Source organism: Trachypithecus francoisi, unplaced genomic scaffold, assembly GCF_009764315.1.
Source record: "Trachypithecus francoisi isolate TF-2019V2 unplaced genomic scaffold, Tfra_2.0 Lachesis_group19, whole genome shotgun sequence".
Classification (NCBI taxonomy): Eukaryota; Metazoa; Chordata; class Mammalia; order Primates; family Cercopithecidae; genus Trachypithecus; species Trachypithecus francoisi.
This window is the reverse complement of record NW_022681464.1, coordinates 46,562,705-46,579,615: the sequence shown is the minus strand read 5'-3', so window position 1 is coordinate 46,579,615 and position 16,911 is coordinate 46,562,705. Positions and strand designations below refer to the sequence as shown.

At 45.9% G+C, this 16,911-nt stretch overlaps 1 protein-coding gene across 3 annotated transcripts in view; it reads left to right on the top strand.

Annotated features, from left to right (window-relative positions):
* AFG3L2 (AFG3 like matrix AAA peptidase subunit 2) overlaps nucleotides 1-16,911 on the top strand; it is a 49,297-nt gene that overhangs the window by 349 nt on the left and 32,037 nt on the right. For all 3 annotated transcript variants that reach the window (XR_004429300.1, XM_033178383.1, XM_033178384.1), the window contains exons 2-7: nucleotides 4,769-4,868; nucleotides 5,537-5,614; nucleotides 9,012-9,127; nucleotides 9,284-9,436; nucleotides 12,143-12,217; nucleotides 15,937-16,061. Coding sequence is in view for 2 of the 3 variants with exons in the window: in XM_033178383.1 (XP_033034274.1) it covers nucleotides 4,769-4,868; nucleotides 5,537-5,614; nucleotides 9,012-9,127; nucleotides 9,284-9,436; nucleotides 12,143-12,217; nucleotides 15,937-16,061 (647 nt within the window). In the remaining variant the exon portion in view is untranslated. The remainder of the gene's footprint in view (nucleotides 1-4,768; nucleotides 4,869-5,536; nucleotides 5,615-9,011; nucleotides 9,128-9,283; nucleotides 9,437-12,142; nucleotides 12,218-15,936; nucleotides 16,062-16,911) is intronic.

Sequence of the window (16,911 nt, the reverse complement as noted above, 5' to 3'; positions counted from 1 at the left end):
CGGGCGTCAAGGTCACTGGCCCCCGCCCTGCCGCCGCACGCGGGCCGTCCCTGCCGAGGGCCCCGGGCCCCCGCGCTGTCTCTTCGCCGACCTCTGAGCGCCGGTTCGCGCCCAGCCCTGCCGGTGGGATTCGAGTTTTGAAAACGCGCAGCTCCAGTAGAGCCGGGTCTTGGCGCTTCACCGGGGCGGCTGAAGCCTCGAAGGTCATGTTGGCGTGGTGGCCGTCCTTGTCCCCGCTTTCGTGTCCCGGGAGCACGGAATGAAGGCGTCTGTAGTTTTGAGTCAGCAGCACGAGCACGATGTTGTCGCAAGGACGGGTTTTGGAGTCGGGCTGCCTAACCTCTCCGGGTCTCCGTGTTCCCGCCTGCTGAATGGGGCCATTGCGGGCGTTCCAGGACTGGCAGAATTGGCTATTATTATTAAGAATGTCACGTTTTCAGAGCAGGGACTCTGTGTTCGTTGCCTATTAGAGCCTGCTCTCCGCGGGAGGCTCTTTCTCTGTTGGTAGCCATCCCTCTAGATACACACACGGGACCTGATACATGTTGCTGACATAATAGTAGTGTGTGGACAGAACCATGGCCGTGATCTGTCTCAAGGGAAGGTTCACGTGTCCAATAATCGCTCTCACTTCAGGTGACACTGTGCCTCAGCCTCGCGGTGGTGTACGGGTGGTGGTTGAGGTCCCCGGGTCGGCCACGGGAACCTGGCTTGGCCTTCTGCTATCCCAGCGCCCTTGAGGTAGTCAGCTCAGCGTCTTCACTGTGAAGGGAGATAGGCCGGTGCGGGGACTCACGCCTGCGATCCCAGCACTTATGGAGGCTGAGGCGGGAGAATCGCTTGAGTCCAGGAGTTGGAAACCAGCCTGGGTAGTGTAGCAGACCCTCCGATCTACAATTTTTTTTAATTTTTTTTTTTTTTTTTTTTAGATACGGGGTTTTGCTTCGTCGCCCAGGCCAGAGTGCAGTGGTGCAAACACAGCTCACTGCAGCTCCAAACTCAAGCAATCCTCCCGCCTCAGCCTCCCGAGTATCTGGGACTACAGCACCATGGTTGATTTTTAAAAAATTTCTGGAGAGGCCGGGCGCGGTGGCTCACACCTGTAATCCCAGCACTTTGGGAGGCTGAGTCGGGCGGATCACGAGGTCAGGAGATGGAGACCATCCTGGGTAACACGGTGAAACCCTGTCTCTACTAAAAATACAAAAAATTAGCCGGGCGTGGTGGCGGCGCCTGTAGTCCCCAGCTACTCAGGAGGCTGAGGCAGGAGAATGGTGTGAACCTGGGAGGCGGAGCTTGCAGTGAGCTGAGAGTGACCACTGCACTCCAGCCTGGGCAACAGAGCGAGACTCCATCTCAAAAAAAAAAAAAAAATTTCTGGAGAGGTGGAGTTCATCATCTTGCCCAGGCTGGTCTCGAACTCCAGGACCCAGGTGATCCTCCCACCTCGTCCTCTTAAAGTGTTGGCATTACAGGCCTGAGCCACAGCTCCTGGCCTCTACAAATTTTTGTTTTCTTAAATTATCTGGACTCAGTGGTTCACAATTGTAGTCCCAGCAACTCGGGGGACTAAGGCGGGTCGCTTGGCTCAGGAGGTTGAGGCTCTAGTGAGCTGTGACTGCACCGCTGCACTCCAGCGTGGGTGACAGACCCTGTCTCTTTTAAAAAAAAAAAAAAAGGACATGGAAGGGGGGAATAATAGTGCCTGCATTCATGACTTTTACTCTTTGAGTCTCCCTCGCCAGTCTTAGAGCAGTTTCTTCGCTGTGGTCAGGCCACACTGCCCTGCGGTAGGTCCTTTTTCCATTTCCTGCATTGTATCTATTTCCCTGTTTTACCAAGCTCTGATCCCTTTTCTTCTTTTCTTTCTTTTTTTTTTTTTTTTGAGTCTGGGTCCTGCCCAGACTGGAGTGCAGTGGCGTGATCTCAGGTCACCGCAACCTCTACCTCCAGAGTTCACGCGATTCTCCTGCCTCAGCCTCCCGAGTAGCTGGGACTACAGGTGCCCACCACTATGCCTGGCTAAATTTTGTATTTTTAGTAAAGATGGTGTTTCACCATGTTGGCCAGGCTGGTCTCAAACTCCTGACCTCAAGCGATCCACTTGGCCTCCCAAAGTGCTAGGAGCCACCCCCGCCTGGCCTGACCGCTTTTCTTTTGCTGCTTATGAATATTGGACTCAGACATACAGTTCTAGGTAGGGATCTGCGTTGTGAGCTTGCAGTTTTATGTCAGAAGTGTTACCCAGAGGCCTTCCTTTTGAGTGACACTATCGTCCCTGTAAATGTCACTCAGATGCTGATATGTAAGGAAGTGCTCTGTGCTGACAGCTGTAGCTGATTAATTTGTTAGGGGAGGCAGGGGCAGTCCTGATACTTACTCTTTGGTACTCTGAAGATTTGCCTGGTGACACCTGGGCATTACTGTGCTGTGTGGGAGTCTGACAGGACAGGTTTTCCTTTCTGTTCCTGCTACCATTAAAGATCAGAGACAGAAGTACTGCTTTCACGGTGAGCTTCCTGGGGAAGAGATTCTGATGTGTTGAGAGATGAGTTCTCAGGTATTATGCCGGAAGGAATAAGGCTGATGATAAAGCAACTGAAAAGTGCTCCTGTTGTCAAACGTAAAGGCTAATTCTCCAAAATGCGGAGCACTCAAGTTTTGTGAATTAGTATCTCTTACATTATTCCTTGAATGAGAGACACGCAGAGCTTGGATTAGATACGCAGAGGAGAAGACGTTTCATTGATGATGTCATCATAGATTTCCACCTCAGTGTTAAATTCCGTCACAAATTATTGCTAGGGATATTCCATGTCAGCACAATTTGAAAATAGAGCCTGAAAAGGGCTCCTCAGTCAGTATTTATGGAGTGTGCACAGTGCCCAGTTCTGTACTAAACTTTGTGGTGATAAAGACTTGCTTTATATGGTACTATGGTTTGAGTTTGGCCTCACCAAAACTCATGTTGTGTTCCCCATGGTGGTGGTATTGGGAGATGGGGCCCAGTGGGAAGTGTTTGGGCCGTGGGGGCGGAGCCCTCGTGAGTGTCTTGGCGCCATTCTGGAGCTAGTGAGTGAGTTCTGCGAGCTGTGGTGAGACTGGCTTAGTTTCAGAGACCTTAGGTTGTTAGAAAGTGGAAGTTCCTCATGGCACGTGGCCGCCTTGCCATTGACTTTCTCCCACCGTGTTTTGATGGCACCTTCTCCTGCCGTAATTGGACTTAGCATGTGACCCTCACCATAAGCCCAGCACGCTGTTTCTCAGGCTTCCCCTCTTGCAGAACTGTGAGCTAAATAAACCTTCCGTTGTAAATTGCCCAGCTTCAGACACTCTGTTATAGCGGAACAGAAAGGACTAACACTAAGACGTGGCAATATAAAGACCCCTTCATATTACCTCTGCGCCACCCCTGTTCCTTGTACTTAGAGCTTTTGTTTGGTTACATTGTTATGCCATAGTGTAACTGATTTGTCCCCATGACTTTCTTCCCTATGTTTCTGTGCTTAGGGGTGGGAACTGGTTCTGATTCCCCTTTGGACACCCCACTGCTTGACAGCACCTGGGCCGGAGTTGTTGACTTGTCTAGCTTGAATAACATTTCATTTTAATCTACACCCTTAATGGATTTGGCATTGGAAAAAACTCTTATGTTGCATTCTTTTTTTTTTTTTTTTTTTTTTTTGAGACGGAGTCTTGCTCTGCCACCCAGGCTGGAGTGCAGTGGCCGGCTCTCAGCTCACTGCAAGCTCCGCCTCCCGGGTTCACGCCATTCTCCTGTCTCAGCCTCCCGAGTAGCTGGGACTACAGGCGCCCGCCTCGTCGCCCGGCTAGTTTTTTGTATTTTTTAGTAGAGACGGGGTTTCACCGTATTAGCCAGGATGGTCTCGATCTCCTGACCTCGTGATCCGCCCGTCTCGGCCTCCCAAAGTGCTGGGATTACAGGCTTGAGCCACCGCGCCCGGCCTTTATGTTGCATTCTTATCTGTTATCAGTGGTTATTTCATAGGCCAAGTGTTCCCAGTGGTTGGGCAGGGTGTAACACAACGTAAGTGCCAAAGTCTCCCCGGCCAGTATTGCACTCAGACAACATCAGTGTTGGTGTCCCTGTCTTGTTTTGCTGTGTAGAATTGTGTATTTATTTGAAGTTAAATCATCTTATTCTGTTTTGTTTCTTATTGACATTTTTATTTACAAACCATTCTTCATCTTAAATGTACAGTTCATTAACTTTTAACATACTCACAAAGTTACGCAACCATCATCACGGTCCCCAATTCCAGAAATGTTCAGCACTCCAAAAAGAAGCCCTGTGACCATTAATAATCACTTCGCATTTCTCTGTAACCATTCCCCCAGCTCTAGGCAACTACTGCTATGTATCTCTCTATGGATTTGCCTATTCTGGACGTTCATATAAATGGAATCGTAATGTGTGACCTTTTGTGTCTGCCTTCTTTCATTTAATGTAATGTTTTCAGGGTTCATCCCCGTGTGGGTGCCTCCTTCCTCTGTCTGAGTGACTGGTATTTTCTTGTGTGGGTATACCACATTTTATTTATCTGTTCATCATCAGGGGGTGAACGTTTGGGTGGTTCCTACTTTTTGACTGTTATGAATAAGGCATCTGTGAACATTCGTGTGCATATTTTTGTGTGGACATGTGTTTTCACCTTCCTTGGAAGGTGACTTTATGACCAGGAAGTGAAGCTCTTTTAAATTTTTAAGCTTGATATAACCATGGTTTTATTTTTATGTCATGTTGCAGCTTTACCGATTTGTTACAACTCAAACAAAGGCCAGCAGAAATTCTCTTTTGACAGATGTGATTGCTGCTTATCAAAGATTCTGTTCTCGACCCCCAAAAGGTAAATGCTTAGGTGTGGTTGTAGTGTTCTACGTTCTTAGGTTGGGTCTTCTGTCTCCTTCTGTAATCCATTCCCCTGCCTCCAGCTTATGTCTGATTACAGCCATGAAGATATGTCATCTTCAAATGTAATGCATTTGTAGATAATGAAATTGATATGCAAAAAGGAGGCTTTTTCCTTTAACACTTCTGGGTTGTGAACTATATTATTTAGACTTTGATGTACTTGTACACAAGAAATGTTATGCTTTTAACTTGTGCTTTTTTTTTTTTTCTTTTTTTGAGACTGAATTTCGCTCTTGTCGCCCAGGTTGGAGTGCACTGGAGTGATCTTGACTCATTGCAACCTCCGCCTTCTGGGTTCAAGTGATTCTCCTCCCTCAGCCTCCCGAGTAGCTGGGATTACAAGCATCTACCACCACACAGGGCTAATTTTTGTATTTTTAGTAGAGACGGGGTTTCGCCATGTTGGGCAGGCTGGTCTTGAACTCCTGACCTCAGGTGATCCGCCCATCTCGGCCTCCCAAAGTGCTGGGATTACAGGCATGAGCCATGGTGCCTGGCCAGCTTGTGCTTTTCAGTGATGCATCAGCTGCTTTGAAAACAAAATGAACACAAAACCTGATGAATTTTGGTTTGACGATATGTATTTTTTTCCTTTTCTAACAGGATTTGAAAAATACTTTCCTAATGGAAAAAATGGAAAAAAAGCTAGTGAACCTAAAGAAGTTATGGGAGAGAAAAAAGGTACCTTTTGACAAGATTATATTTGAATTTTGTGTTTTCCCCTCATGTATTATGGTGATAGTTTCCACTGAACAAAGAAAAGAGTTATCAGGTTGGGCAGTATCTCACGCCTATAATCCCAGCCCTTTGGGAGGCCTAGGCTGGTGGATCACTTGAGCCCAGGAGGTTGAGACCAGCCTGGGCAATGTGGTGAAACTCCGTCCCTACAAAAAATACAAAAAATTAGTTAGACATGGTGGTGCAAACCTGTAGTCCCAGCTACTTGGGAGGCTGAGGTGGGAGAATCACCTGAGCCCGGCAGTGAGCTGTGATTGTGCAACTGCACCCCAGCCTGGACAACGGAGAGACCCTCCAGAAAAAAAAAAAAAGAAAGTTATAGTGTCAGTTGTGAAGCTGTAGGTTGCAAGTACATATGAAATTCTGCAGACCGCATGTTTCATTTCACCTTAATTTTCTGTTGATATTTTCCCGTCATTTTGCAAATTGAAGTAATTTAAGGCCACCTTAGAGGTTTTGGCTGGTCATACTAAGCATATTTGGTAGATACCTGGGACATAATTTAAAACATTGAGAAAAATCTTAGAAATCTAATACATGCAACTTAACTTGATACATACTGTGTTTTAGGACAGTGTTTTAAAAATTGCTGCTCAGAGCATTACCTCACCGGTGCTAGGGATGTGGAGAGGCTTTCTTAGAGCTCGGTGGCTGGGGGAATGAGTGGGCCTCTTGTGCCCATTTCGATTGGCATCCTTGCTTTTTAGGGAAATGTAAAGAACACTGTAATTCAGTTCTTTTTTTTTTTTTTTTAGAAGGAGTCTCACTCTGTCGCCCAGGCTGGAATGCAGTGGCACGATCTCAGCTGCCTCTTGGGTTCAAGTGATTCTCCTGCCTCAGCCTCCACAGTAGCTGGGATTACATCCGTGCACCACTACGCCTAGCTAATCTTTAAGAGATAGGGTTTCGCCATGTTGACCAGGCTGGTCTCGAACTCCTGACCTCATGTGATCCACCCGTCTCAGCCTCCCAAAGTGCTAGGATTACAGGCATGACCACTGCACCTGGCCTCAGTCCATGTTTTTAAATTTGCTTGTCGTCTAGTTAGACAAATACATGCCCAAAAAATGCAAAGGAGTAAGAGCCACAGGACATGGGGAGGGAGAAGCACGGGTGTGGGCTGGTAACAGCCCCGGGGCTCTACATTGGAGCAGCACCTAGAGTTCTCCCAGTGCATGCTGGGTACTCTTTTTGTCTTGGTGCGGGGCCGAGTAATGATAACCCATACAACATTTCGGGTGGCTTTTGTGTGGACATTCTTTCTCCCTGAGTGGTTTGGAGGGTTGCACAGCTTTAGTGGTGTGCTTACTGCGTGTTTCTCAGTCCTGGGCCTCACTGAGGGGGCTGGGGCTTGTGTACATCATACCTGTCTCAGACTCCACTTGAGACAGAGGTGCAGAAGCCCCTCATATGCAGCACATCGGGGAGAATGTGTCATGAGCCACATGTTAGCGTAGCCACTGAGGATGGCCGGGTGCCGTAGCCTCCCATCCTGCTACACTGGAGGGGTTGCGTCAGGTCACTGAAGACATCAGAAGTGTGTTCGGGCCGGGTGCAGTGGCTCAACACCTGTAATCCCAGCACTTTGGGAGGCCGAAGTGGGTGGATCACTTGAGATAAGGAGTTGAAGACCAGCCTGGCCAACATGGTGAAACCCCATCTCTACTAAAAATACAAAAATCAGCCAGGCATGGTGGTGCGCACCTGTAATCCCAGCTACTCAGAAGGCTGAGGCAGGAGAATCACTTGAACACGTGAGGCAGAGGTTGCCGTGAGCCGAGATCACACCATTGTACTCCAGCCTGGGAGACAGAGTGAGACTCTGTCTAAAACAACAGGGACTGAATTACAGTTTTTCTTACATACATTTCTCTTAAAAAGCAAAGATGCCCATTGAATACCAACTGTGGATGTGTTTTTTTTTTAGCCATTTGTCAAAACCATGGGCTTTCCTGCAGAAGAAAGTGTTAACAATGTATATATACTTTGTGGGAGTGGGAAAGGGAATACTTACTTTTGTTGTGTTTTGTTGTTGCTGTTGCTTTTGAGATAGGGTCTTCCTGTTGCCCAGGCTGGAGTGCAGTGGTACAATCACAGCTCACTGCAGGCTCAAACTGTAGGACTCAAGCGATCCTTCTGCCTCAGCCTCCTGTGTAGCTGGGACCACAGGTGCACACTACGATGCCTGGCTAATTTTTTTTTTTTTTTTTTAGACAGAGTTTCACTCTTATCACCCAGGCTGGAGTGCCATGGCACCATCTCAGCTCACTGCAACCTCTGCCTCCTAGGTTCTAGTGATTCTCATGCCTCGGTCTTCCGAAGTAGCTGGGATTACAGGTGCCCACCACCATGCCCAGCTAATTTTTTTGTATTTTTGGTTGAGATGGAGTTTCACCATGTTGGCCAGGCTGGTCTTGAACTCATGACCTCAGGTGATCCAGCCGCCTCAGCCTCCCAAAGTGCTGGGATTACAGGCATGAGTTACCATGTGTGGCCATGCCTGGATAATTAAATTTTTTTTTTTTTGTAGAGACAGTTTTTTGTTTGTTTGTTTGTTTGTTTGAGACGAAGTTTTACTCTTGTTGCCCTGGCTGAAGTACAATGGCATGATCTTGGCTCACTGCAACCTCCACCTCCCAGGTTCAAGTGATTCTCCTGCCTCAGCCTCCCTAGTAGCTGGGGTTACAGGCATGTGCCACCACGCCCAGCTAATTTAGTATTTTTAGTAGAGACAGGGTTTCTCCATGTTAATCAGGCTGGTCTCAAACTCCCGACCTCAGGTGATACACCCGCTTTGGCCTCCCAAATTGCTGGGATTACAGGCATGAGCCACCACATCTGGCCAGAGGCAGGGTCTTGCTTTGTTGCCCAGTCTGGTCTTGAACTCCTGGGCTCAAGGGATTCTCCTGCTTTGGCCCCCCAAAATTCTAGTATTACAGGCGTCAGCCACAATGCCTGGCCAGAACACACTTTTAAACTTTGAGTGAGGACTGAGGAATTTGCATCCCAACTCTGTGACTCATTCACTGTCCCCTAACACTGCCACCCGTTATCCACCAAGTTACTTAAGCTATCCTTTCTCCCTCTGTGAACGGTATAACAGTCCTGTAATTTCTTGGGTTATTGGGTTATTGTGCATGTTTCATGAGATGATGCAAGTATAGCCCTTGGGAGCCTCCCTGATTGGTAAACTTTGTATTCTTTCTCATAGTGCTTCACTTAGTAACTGATCAGTTGCCACAGTGTATTCTGCAATAAGTCTTTTATTAAACAGTATACATGAAGACATTGCTGAGAGAGCTAAAACCTTGCCATGCTTCTGTGTGTGCTCTTTGTTTAGGAACAGAGTCAAAGCCAGCTGCTACCACACGCTCTTCTGGAGGAGGAGGAGGTGGTGGTGGTGGAAAACGAGGTGGCAAGAAAGATGATTCTCACTGGTGGTCCAGGTTCCAGAAGGTTTGATGCTATACATTGTGTGAATTTTGAGGTTACGATAGTGGCCCAGAGAAGGTTGGGAGGCATTAGTAGTGTTGGAGGGATTTGTGTCTCACAGAGCATAGATCGTATTGTGGAATTGAGTTCTTCACAGAAGCTGTCTCCCTCTCTGCCCAGGGTGACTTTCCATGGGATGACAAGGATTTCAGGATGTTCTTCCTCTGGACTTCTCTGTTCTGGGGTGGAGTCATGTTTTACTTCCTGCTCAAGAGATCCGGGAGAGAAATCACTTGGAAGGACTTTGTCAATAACTATCTTTCAAAAGGAGTAGTAAGTATTTTATGGGATTGGTGGCTGTTGTGGTTCAAAGGTGAGATTAATCAGATTAGACGAAAGAAGTGACAGCAGGTTAACCTGGCTCGTCCATTGTAAGGTTGTTATTTTCCCTCAGATTTTTGTGATGCTGAGAAGTACTGCAATCAGAGAACCCGTGTTTTGACCTGGTGTCCTCACATTTACCCCCAAATTCTTTGATTTCACTCTCTCCCAGAACTGGGTTTTGGCACCACTGCTTCTGACCATGGTCTTGGCAGTCCTCTGCTTGCGCGCTTTCCTCTCGTGCCCTCAGCTGCCTCTGCTGTGCTGTCGTGTGCCAGCCTCTTTGGGCTCTTTGTGGGTCTTTACTACGTTTAGTCACCTGCAGGCTTGGCAGCTAATCAGAGTGTGTCAAGTCAGAGCAGATGGGGCTCTAAGGGAGAGCCAGGTGGGCGTGTGGTCCCTGCCATTTCTCTGTCTGCGGAGCAGCCTTTGTTACTGCTTGCTGGGCTTGCCCACGTGTGACTATATTCACCACAACCAATGGGAAATAAGTAAGACCATATTTCAGCATATTTAAGATGCTATTGATTGTAAGACACATGGTATTTTATAAGTTGCTAAGACAAATCTAATGAGAGGCTGATGAAATTATGACATGCCATCAATTATAAAATGGATCTGCATTTCTGATGTTAAAATATGAAAAACGTGTGTCTCAGAATTGATGCAGTATAGTGATGGACACCAGGATTAGGCCTGCTGTGTAGCCTTGGGGAAACCCCTTAACCTCTTAATACTCGGGTTTTCATCCATGAAATGGAAAAGTAAGACGACATTAATACTTACTGAGGTAGTGTAAAGAATTTAAATGCATTCTAAAGGTTGTACAGGAAGGTAGGGATGTAAGAAGTGGTGATCTACTCAGATGGGCAGCTGTCACTGTGCTCAGAGCTGAAGTTGACTGAGATTAACTTCAGTGTATGTTTCCCCTGGAAGTTTTAAACCTTCAGTGGGCTCCAGAGTCCCAAATGCTTACACTGGACAGATCCTGCCTGTACCGTTGTCCTGTGTGTAGGGAGGTGGGTTCCTGGTGCTTCCTATGCCACCATCTTCCCAGAGTCCTCTTATCTAGTCGGATTTTTGAAACCTGTTTATCTCATGAAAGTGAGGATCTTCTACGTGTAATTCTCAGATGTAGTGGGGACTCCCACTCAGAAGCTGCTCAGAAGCAGTGGTCATCGCATGTGCACTGGGCTGCAGCTGTCCTTCGGATTGGGATGGCAGGTCCTCGAGGTGGCTTCTACATAGTTCCAGTTCCTCCTGACCCTCTGGCTCTTTGGCATTAGTCTGCTGTCTTCCCATCAGGGGTTGTGGGATGGAGCAGTGCCAGTCGTTCCTCTCTGACAGAGACTGCCTTTAAGAACAGTCACTCCCCGATTCCAGCCCCTCTGGGGTTGCTCTGGGGCTCCCTTGTTTTTTGTCATTCTTGCTTCCAGACTTGCTGACAAAGCAAGCGGTGGGAAGTAAGCACATCCCAGAGTGCACGTGCTGCTGAATCAGCTCCAGTCCTTGGGGTGTGGTGTGTAACAGTGTTACTAAGAATCCTATGTAGGCTGGCCGTGGTGGCTCCTACCTGTAATCCCTGCACTTTGGGAGGCTGAGGTGGGAGGATCACTTGAATCTAGGAGTTTGAGACCAGCCTGGGGAATGTAGGGAGACCCCATCTCTACAAAGAAATATAAAAAAATTGGCCACTTGTGGTGGCTTGCACTCTTGGTCCCAGCTACTCAGGAAGCTGAGGTGGGAGGATCTCTTGTTCCCAGAGAGGTTGAGGCTGCAGTGAGCTGATTGTACCACTACACTCCAGCCTGAGTGACAGCCTGTCTAAAAAAAAAAATTTAAAAAGGATCCTATGTAATTAGGTGATTCAATTTAAAAAGCAAACGATTTTATATTTATAGAGTGACAAAAATTAAAAAGTCTTATACTACCAAATGTTGGTATGTCCTATAGAGCAATAGTCTATGTCCTGTAGAGCAATAGTAATATTTTGCTCATGGCAGTGTGAATTCAGGAGCCATTTTGGAGAGCAATTTGGCAATATCTGGTAAAGCTGAAGGTACGTATAGCCTGCAACCCAGCATTAGTGTGTCTACCTACAGGTATGTTTCCTGGAGAAATTTTTTAAGATGTGCCCACAAAGGTAGATATGGGAATGTTCATGACAGCATTGCTTGTGAGAAATGTGTAACAGCCTAGCTGTCTATTAACAGGAGGATGGATCAGTAGCTTGGGTGTGGTCATAGCATGGCATACCCCGCAGCTCAGAAGTGTCAGCTTGCATAAACCTCACAAATGCAACGTTGAAGGGAAAAAGAAAGTTGTAGAAGGATACTTATATATAAAACAAGACCATTTTTAAAGTTTAAAAACAGGCAAAAGGGAATATGCATATCGTGTAGGATTACCTTCATGTGTAGTGCAAGTATAAGGATGTGGTTTGGGCAGTGCAGCCCGTAAGTGAGAGCATAGTCCCCTTTGGGAGGGGCTGTGCCTGGGAGCTTCCGCAGAATTAGAGGTGGGAACGTGGGGGCATCCTTATCTGATTCTTTATTCTTTCCTTGTATGGCTGAAACATCATATGCATTTTAAATGAGCTTAAGAGTATCTCAAGTATTTTCTGTGAATTTGTGTGTGAATTTATTTTTAAAATTCTAGGTAGACAGACTGGAAGTCGTCAACAAGCGTTTTGTTCGAGTGACCTTTACACCAGGAAAAACTCCTGTTGATGGGGTAAATCATTTTATTAATTGATGTGAATTAGTTGTAAATTCACTTTTCAGATTTAAAGCTGAAAGGAAAACCTGCCTCACACTATAGGAGTTATACGCACCAGATCTATCCGAACTGGGCAGTGTGGCGGGGTGATCTCACTAACGTCAGTGGAAATGGGAATGTTGTGTCTGAATTAGTGATACAGGGATTGGGTCGGTGTTTTGTTTCTGATCATCATTTTGACTACGTTTAGGAGACAGTGAGTGAAATCCCAGTTTTCAGTATTCCAGAATAGTCTATGACTTTTCAAGACTGAGAAGTAGTTATTTAATTAGGAAAAAAATTTTAAAACTCAGTTGCCTGTGTTTTGAGACAGCTTTTATCAAATTAGTTTAAAAGCATCCCCCCCATCTCGTAACCATTTTGTGATATTGTTTTCATTTCCATTTGATTTCCTATTTTAAAAATAATTTGTATTTCCTCTCCAACTAGTCTGGAGTATACTTCAGAGACCCCAGAGCAAGCTGAATGCATTGAGGGAATTCTGGAGGGAGGGGAGAGGTGAAGCTGAGGTTCCTGCCAAGCTCTCTTAGGGTAATTGTGTTTAACCCTTTTCTAGCCATGCCGCCTGGACAGGGCAACAGTTAAGGACAACTAGAAGTGATGGTGACCGTATCTGTCTGTTTAATAGCATGTCAGCAAATAGCAGAGTATCTGTAAAGTCATAGGGCTCTGGTGTTGCCCTGTGTTTAGGAAAGGTATTTTAATTGTCTTGATTTCCCCCCATTCTCTCTACCTAATTATGCAATACCTATTAATAACCATGCTTTATCTTCAGGCTTTAGTGCTAGGATTTAAGTTGGCACTTTGTTATGAGGCCAGTGGGCAATGTGTGTTCTAGCACTGTGGGAAGCACGCACACACCCATCCGTCTGCTTCTAGGAAGGAGGCCTAGGGAGAATGTAGGGATGTGTGTGAGATGTCTCTGCGAGGACGTCCTCTCACATATTGTCTGTACGTAGCAAAAAATGAGAAATAACCCAGAGGCCCATGCCCGGCACCGGGTTAACAGGGAATCCTTGTTCCGTGTCTGTTTCCGTGTGAGCAGTTGTCCTTGGGGGCAGGGCTGTCCCTAGGGGCAATTTTGACATTGGCGGGAACTTGTTTTCCAGTGTTGGCATGCACGAGCATTTATGTGTTGAAATTCATACCGTTGTATATAAAGTGCTTTCTTTGTGTTTCTCTTTTATATTACAGTTAAGGTTTATGTTGATTTCTTTTCAAAATTGTATTTCAAGATTGTAAAGGTGGTATTATACAGTCTTGAGGGACAGGCCTGAAATGCTGATGCTGTTTGTGTCTGAATGTTGGGGTTATGAATGTCTTTGCTTTCTTTACGTGCATATCCGGAGTTTTTATAGAGAACGTATATTTCCTGCTTACTAAAGACTTCTTGTTTTGAGCTTTCAGAAACAGATTTTCAGTGTCCTGCTGTGAATGGAGCAGCAGTGCTGCACACACACAGGCTTTAGCCTCACATCAGTTCTACTCTTGACTGGTAGATGGCTTACCTTCTGTATGACAGTAGAGAAGGGCTTAATGCTTAAATGAGATAGGGTCAGTCAGTGGTGGTTTTCAAATTTTAGTGTGCATAAGAATTACCTGGAAAGCTATTAAAACTTGAGTTCTGGGACCCCACCCCCGCAGAGCTTCTTATCTAGAGTGTGTTCTGAGACTCTGCATTTCCAACATGCTCCTGGGTGGTACCGTGCTGGTCCTGGGTTCACACTACTGTGATGGGAGCCAGGCGTTTGGCCTGTTGCCCAGTTGATAGCAGGGGCTGAGTTAGGGAACGTTCCATCCTTTGTGGTTAATCTATTCTGAGCAGGTTTGGGGTTTTGTAACCATGTGAATTTTGTATCTTTGTCAGTGAATAATTTACCAAATAATGCTATGTTGTTACATAATATAAAACTTACTCTTCATCCTTTATTTTTAGATTCTTGGAGAGAAATACCACAGTGATGTTCCTCACTCAGTAACACTGGTGGGAAGGACGTTCCTCACTCAGTGACACTGGTGGGAAGGACGTTCCTCACTCAGTGACACTGGTGGGAAGGACATGTGATGACATGTTGCTCTCTTACGAGGGCTTTGCTTTTTTGTTTGTTTTTTGAGTCTCACTTTGTCACCCAGGCTGGAGTGCAGTGGCGCCATCTTGGCTCACCGCAACCTCGGCCTCCTGGGTTCAAGCAGTTCTCTGCCTCAGCCTCCCGAGTAGCTGGGATTACAGGTGCCTGCCACCATGCCTGGCTAATTTTTTGTATTTTTAGTAGAGACAGGGTTTCACCATCTTGGCCAGGCTGGTCTTGAACTCCTGACATCGTGATCCACCCGCCTTGGTCTCCCAAAGTGTTGGGATTAGAGGCGTGAGTCACCACGCCCGGCCTTGTTTTTTGTTGTGAAATGGAGTCTCACTCTCTCGCCCAAGCTGGAATGTAGTGGCACAGTCTTGGGTCACTGCAACCTGTGCCTCCCGGGTTCAAGCCTCCCAAGTGGCTGGGCCTATAGGCAGATGCCACCATGCCTAGCTAATTTTTGTATTTTTAGTAGAGACAGCCCGAGACCATGGTGGCCAGGCTGGTCTCGAACTCCTCACCTCAGGTGATCTGCCGCCTGGGCCTCCCAAAGTGCTGGGATTACTGGCCACTGTGCCCAGCGTCTCTAATGAGTTTTATATCATAGACTTACTGTTTTGATTTTAAAAATACTTTTTTTAAAAAAGATGATTGCAGGTTAAAGGAGAAACAGTTTTTTGTACTATAAAATGGAGTTAATACATGTGCAGTGCTTGAAATGGGGTCTTTTAGCTAGTAAACTCCATAAATGTGAGCTGTTAACATCAGTGTCCTCATGGTTGTGCAGAGGCAATGTGACACTGTGGTTAGGACACTGGTTCAGGAGCCAGACTGTCTGGGTTCAGATCCCAGCCGCTTATTTTGTGTGTGATCATGAGCAAGTTTTCTCATCTGTAGAATGGGAACAGGAGTCAGGGCTCATATTCACTCAGTACAATAGGAAATAATTACATGCTGGTTGGTAGAATAGCCTTGACCTGGCCCCTCAGGCATCGCTCTGCTGGGCCCTCTGGGTCTCTGCAGCTCCAGGGAATAAAGAGGGAGTGCCTGGCACAGCAAGGCACATCTGTTCCAGTTGCACAGTGGGGGTGCGGTGTTCGGATTTTGAACATCATCCTCAGTGATGGCACCTGCTTCTTTGGATGATCCTCAGGATTGAATGAACTAATGCATCTAAAGAGCCCAGAACAATGCCTGGCACTTAGTACACACCCAGTCAACTTTAATTCTTATGACTGTTTGACAGTAGTTTTAAATTTGGGAATAGGGAGCTAGGGAATGGAGGAAGGGGAAAATAATGCGTGTTTATTTTAAAAAGGATTATGTTTTCAAATAGGTTTTTCATTCTGTTTTTTGAGTTTATAATTTTAGAGCCACTGAGATATTGCTGCTAAAGAAATGCTTATTTGCCAAGAATTGCCAAGTGTTCTCAGTGAGTGACGTTTAATCACCACATTATTAAAGCCAAATTTTTATTACTGTTTTTTCTTTATAAATTTTCAGTATTTCTGAAAAATTCTTAAAAAGTTGAACCCTTTAGTGAATTGAACCTTTTAGTTTCACTTCATTCTTAGGGTATTTGTTTTTCTGTTTTTATAGCAATACGTTTGGTTTAATATTGGCAGTGTGGACACCTTTGAACGGAATCTGGAAACTTTACAGCAGGAACTGGGCATAGAAGGAGAAAATCGGGTGCCTGTTGTCTACATTGCTGAAAGTGATGGGTAATCTCAAAGATCATATTTTGGAGACTGTTTGCTGTGCTGCTGTGGTTCACTGTGTTCTGTCCCTGGGTGCAGGGCTACACGTTATATTCTCAAACAGGCCTTTCTCAGTTTGGCCAGATTTTAAAAAAACTATTAGTAACTCACTAGTTTTTGCAAATGACTCATTCATTTTCTTGTGTTTTTGAGATGGAGTTTTGCTCTGTCACCCAGGCTGGAGTATAGTGGTGTGATCTTGACTCACTGCAACCTTTGCCCCCACCCCGGTTCAAGTAGTTCTCCTGCCTCAAGCTCCCGAGTAGCTGGGCTTATAGACCCCTGCCACCATGTCCAGCTAATTTTTGTATTTCTAGTAGAGACAGGGATTCACCATGTTGGCCAGTCTGGTCTCAAACTCCTGACTTCTGGTGATCCACCCGCCTCAGCCTCCCAAAGTGCTGGGATTACAGGCGTGAGCCACCACACCTGGCTTTTTATTTTTATTTTTTTGATTCATTCATTTTCTACACATTTATACTTATCTTGATTAAGCAGTGGTTTGGGGTATTAACATTCAATGCATTGACCTTTGGAAGGATTTTAGCATAGAGAACCCCTTTGTATCAAAGAGTGGCATTCCCATCTTTGAACTGTCATTTATGTTTATATTTCACAGAGTTTTCCAGGATTTTTAGGTGATTCTTCTCTCATCAGAACTTCTTCTTTGGGGGTTGTCTTTAATAAGACCATGCTAGTAACCCCACTTAAAGTCTGGGCAGATGCTCCATTTATTTCAAGAGTTGGTTGCCATGGAACTTATTTGGGAATTCTGTGGTCTTTGAAGAACACTTGCAATTTAAATCCTCATTTG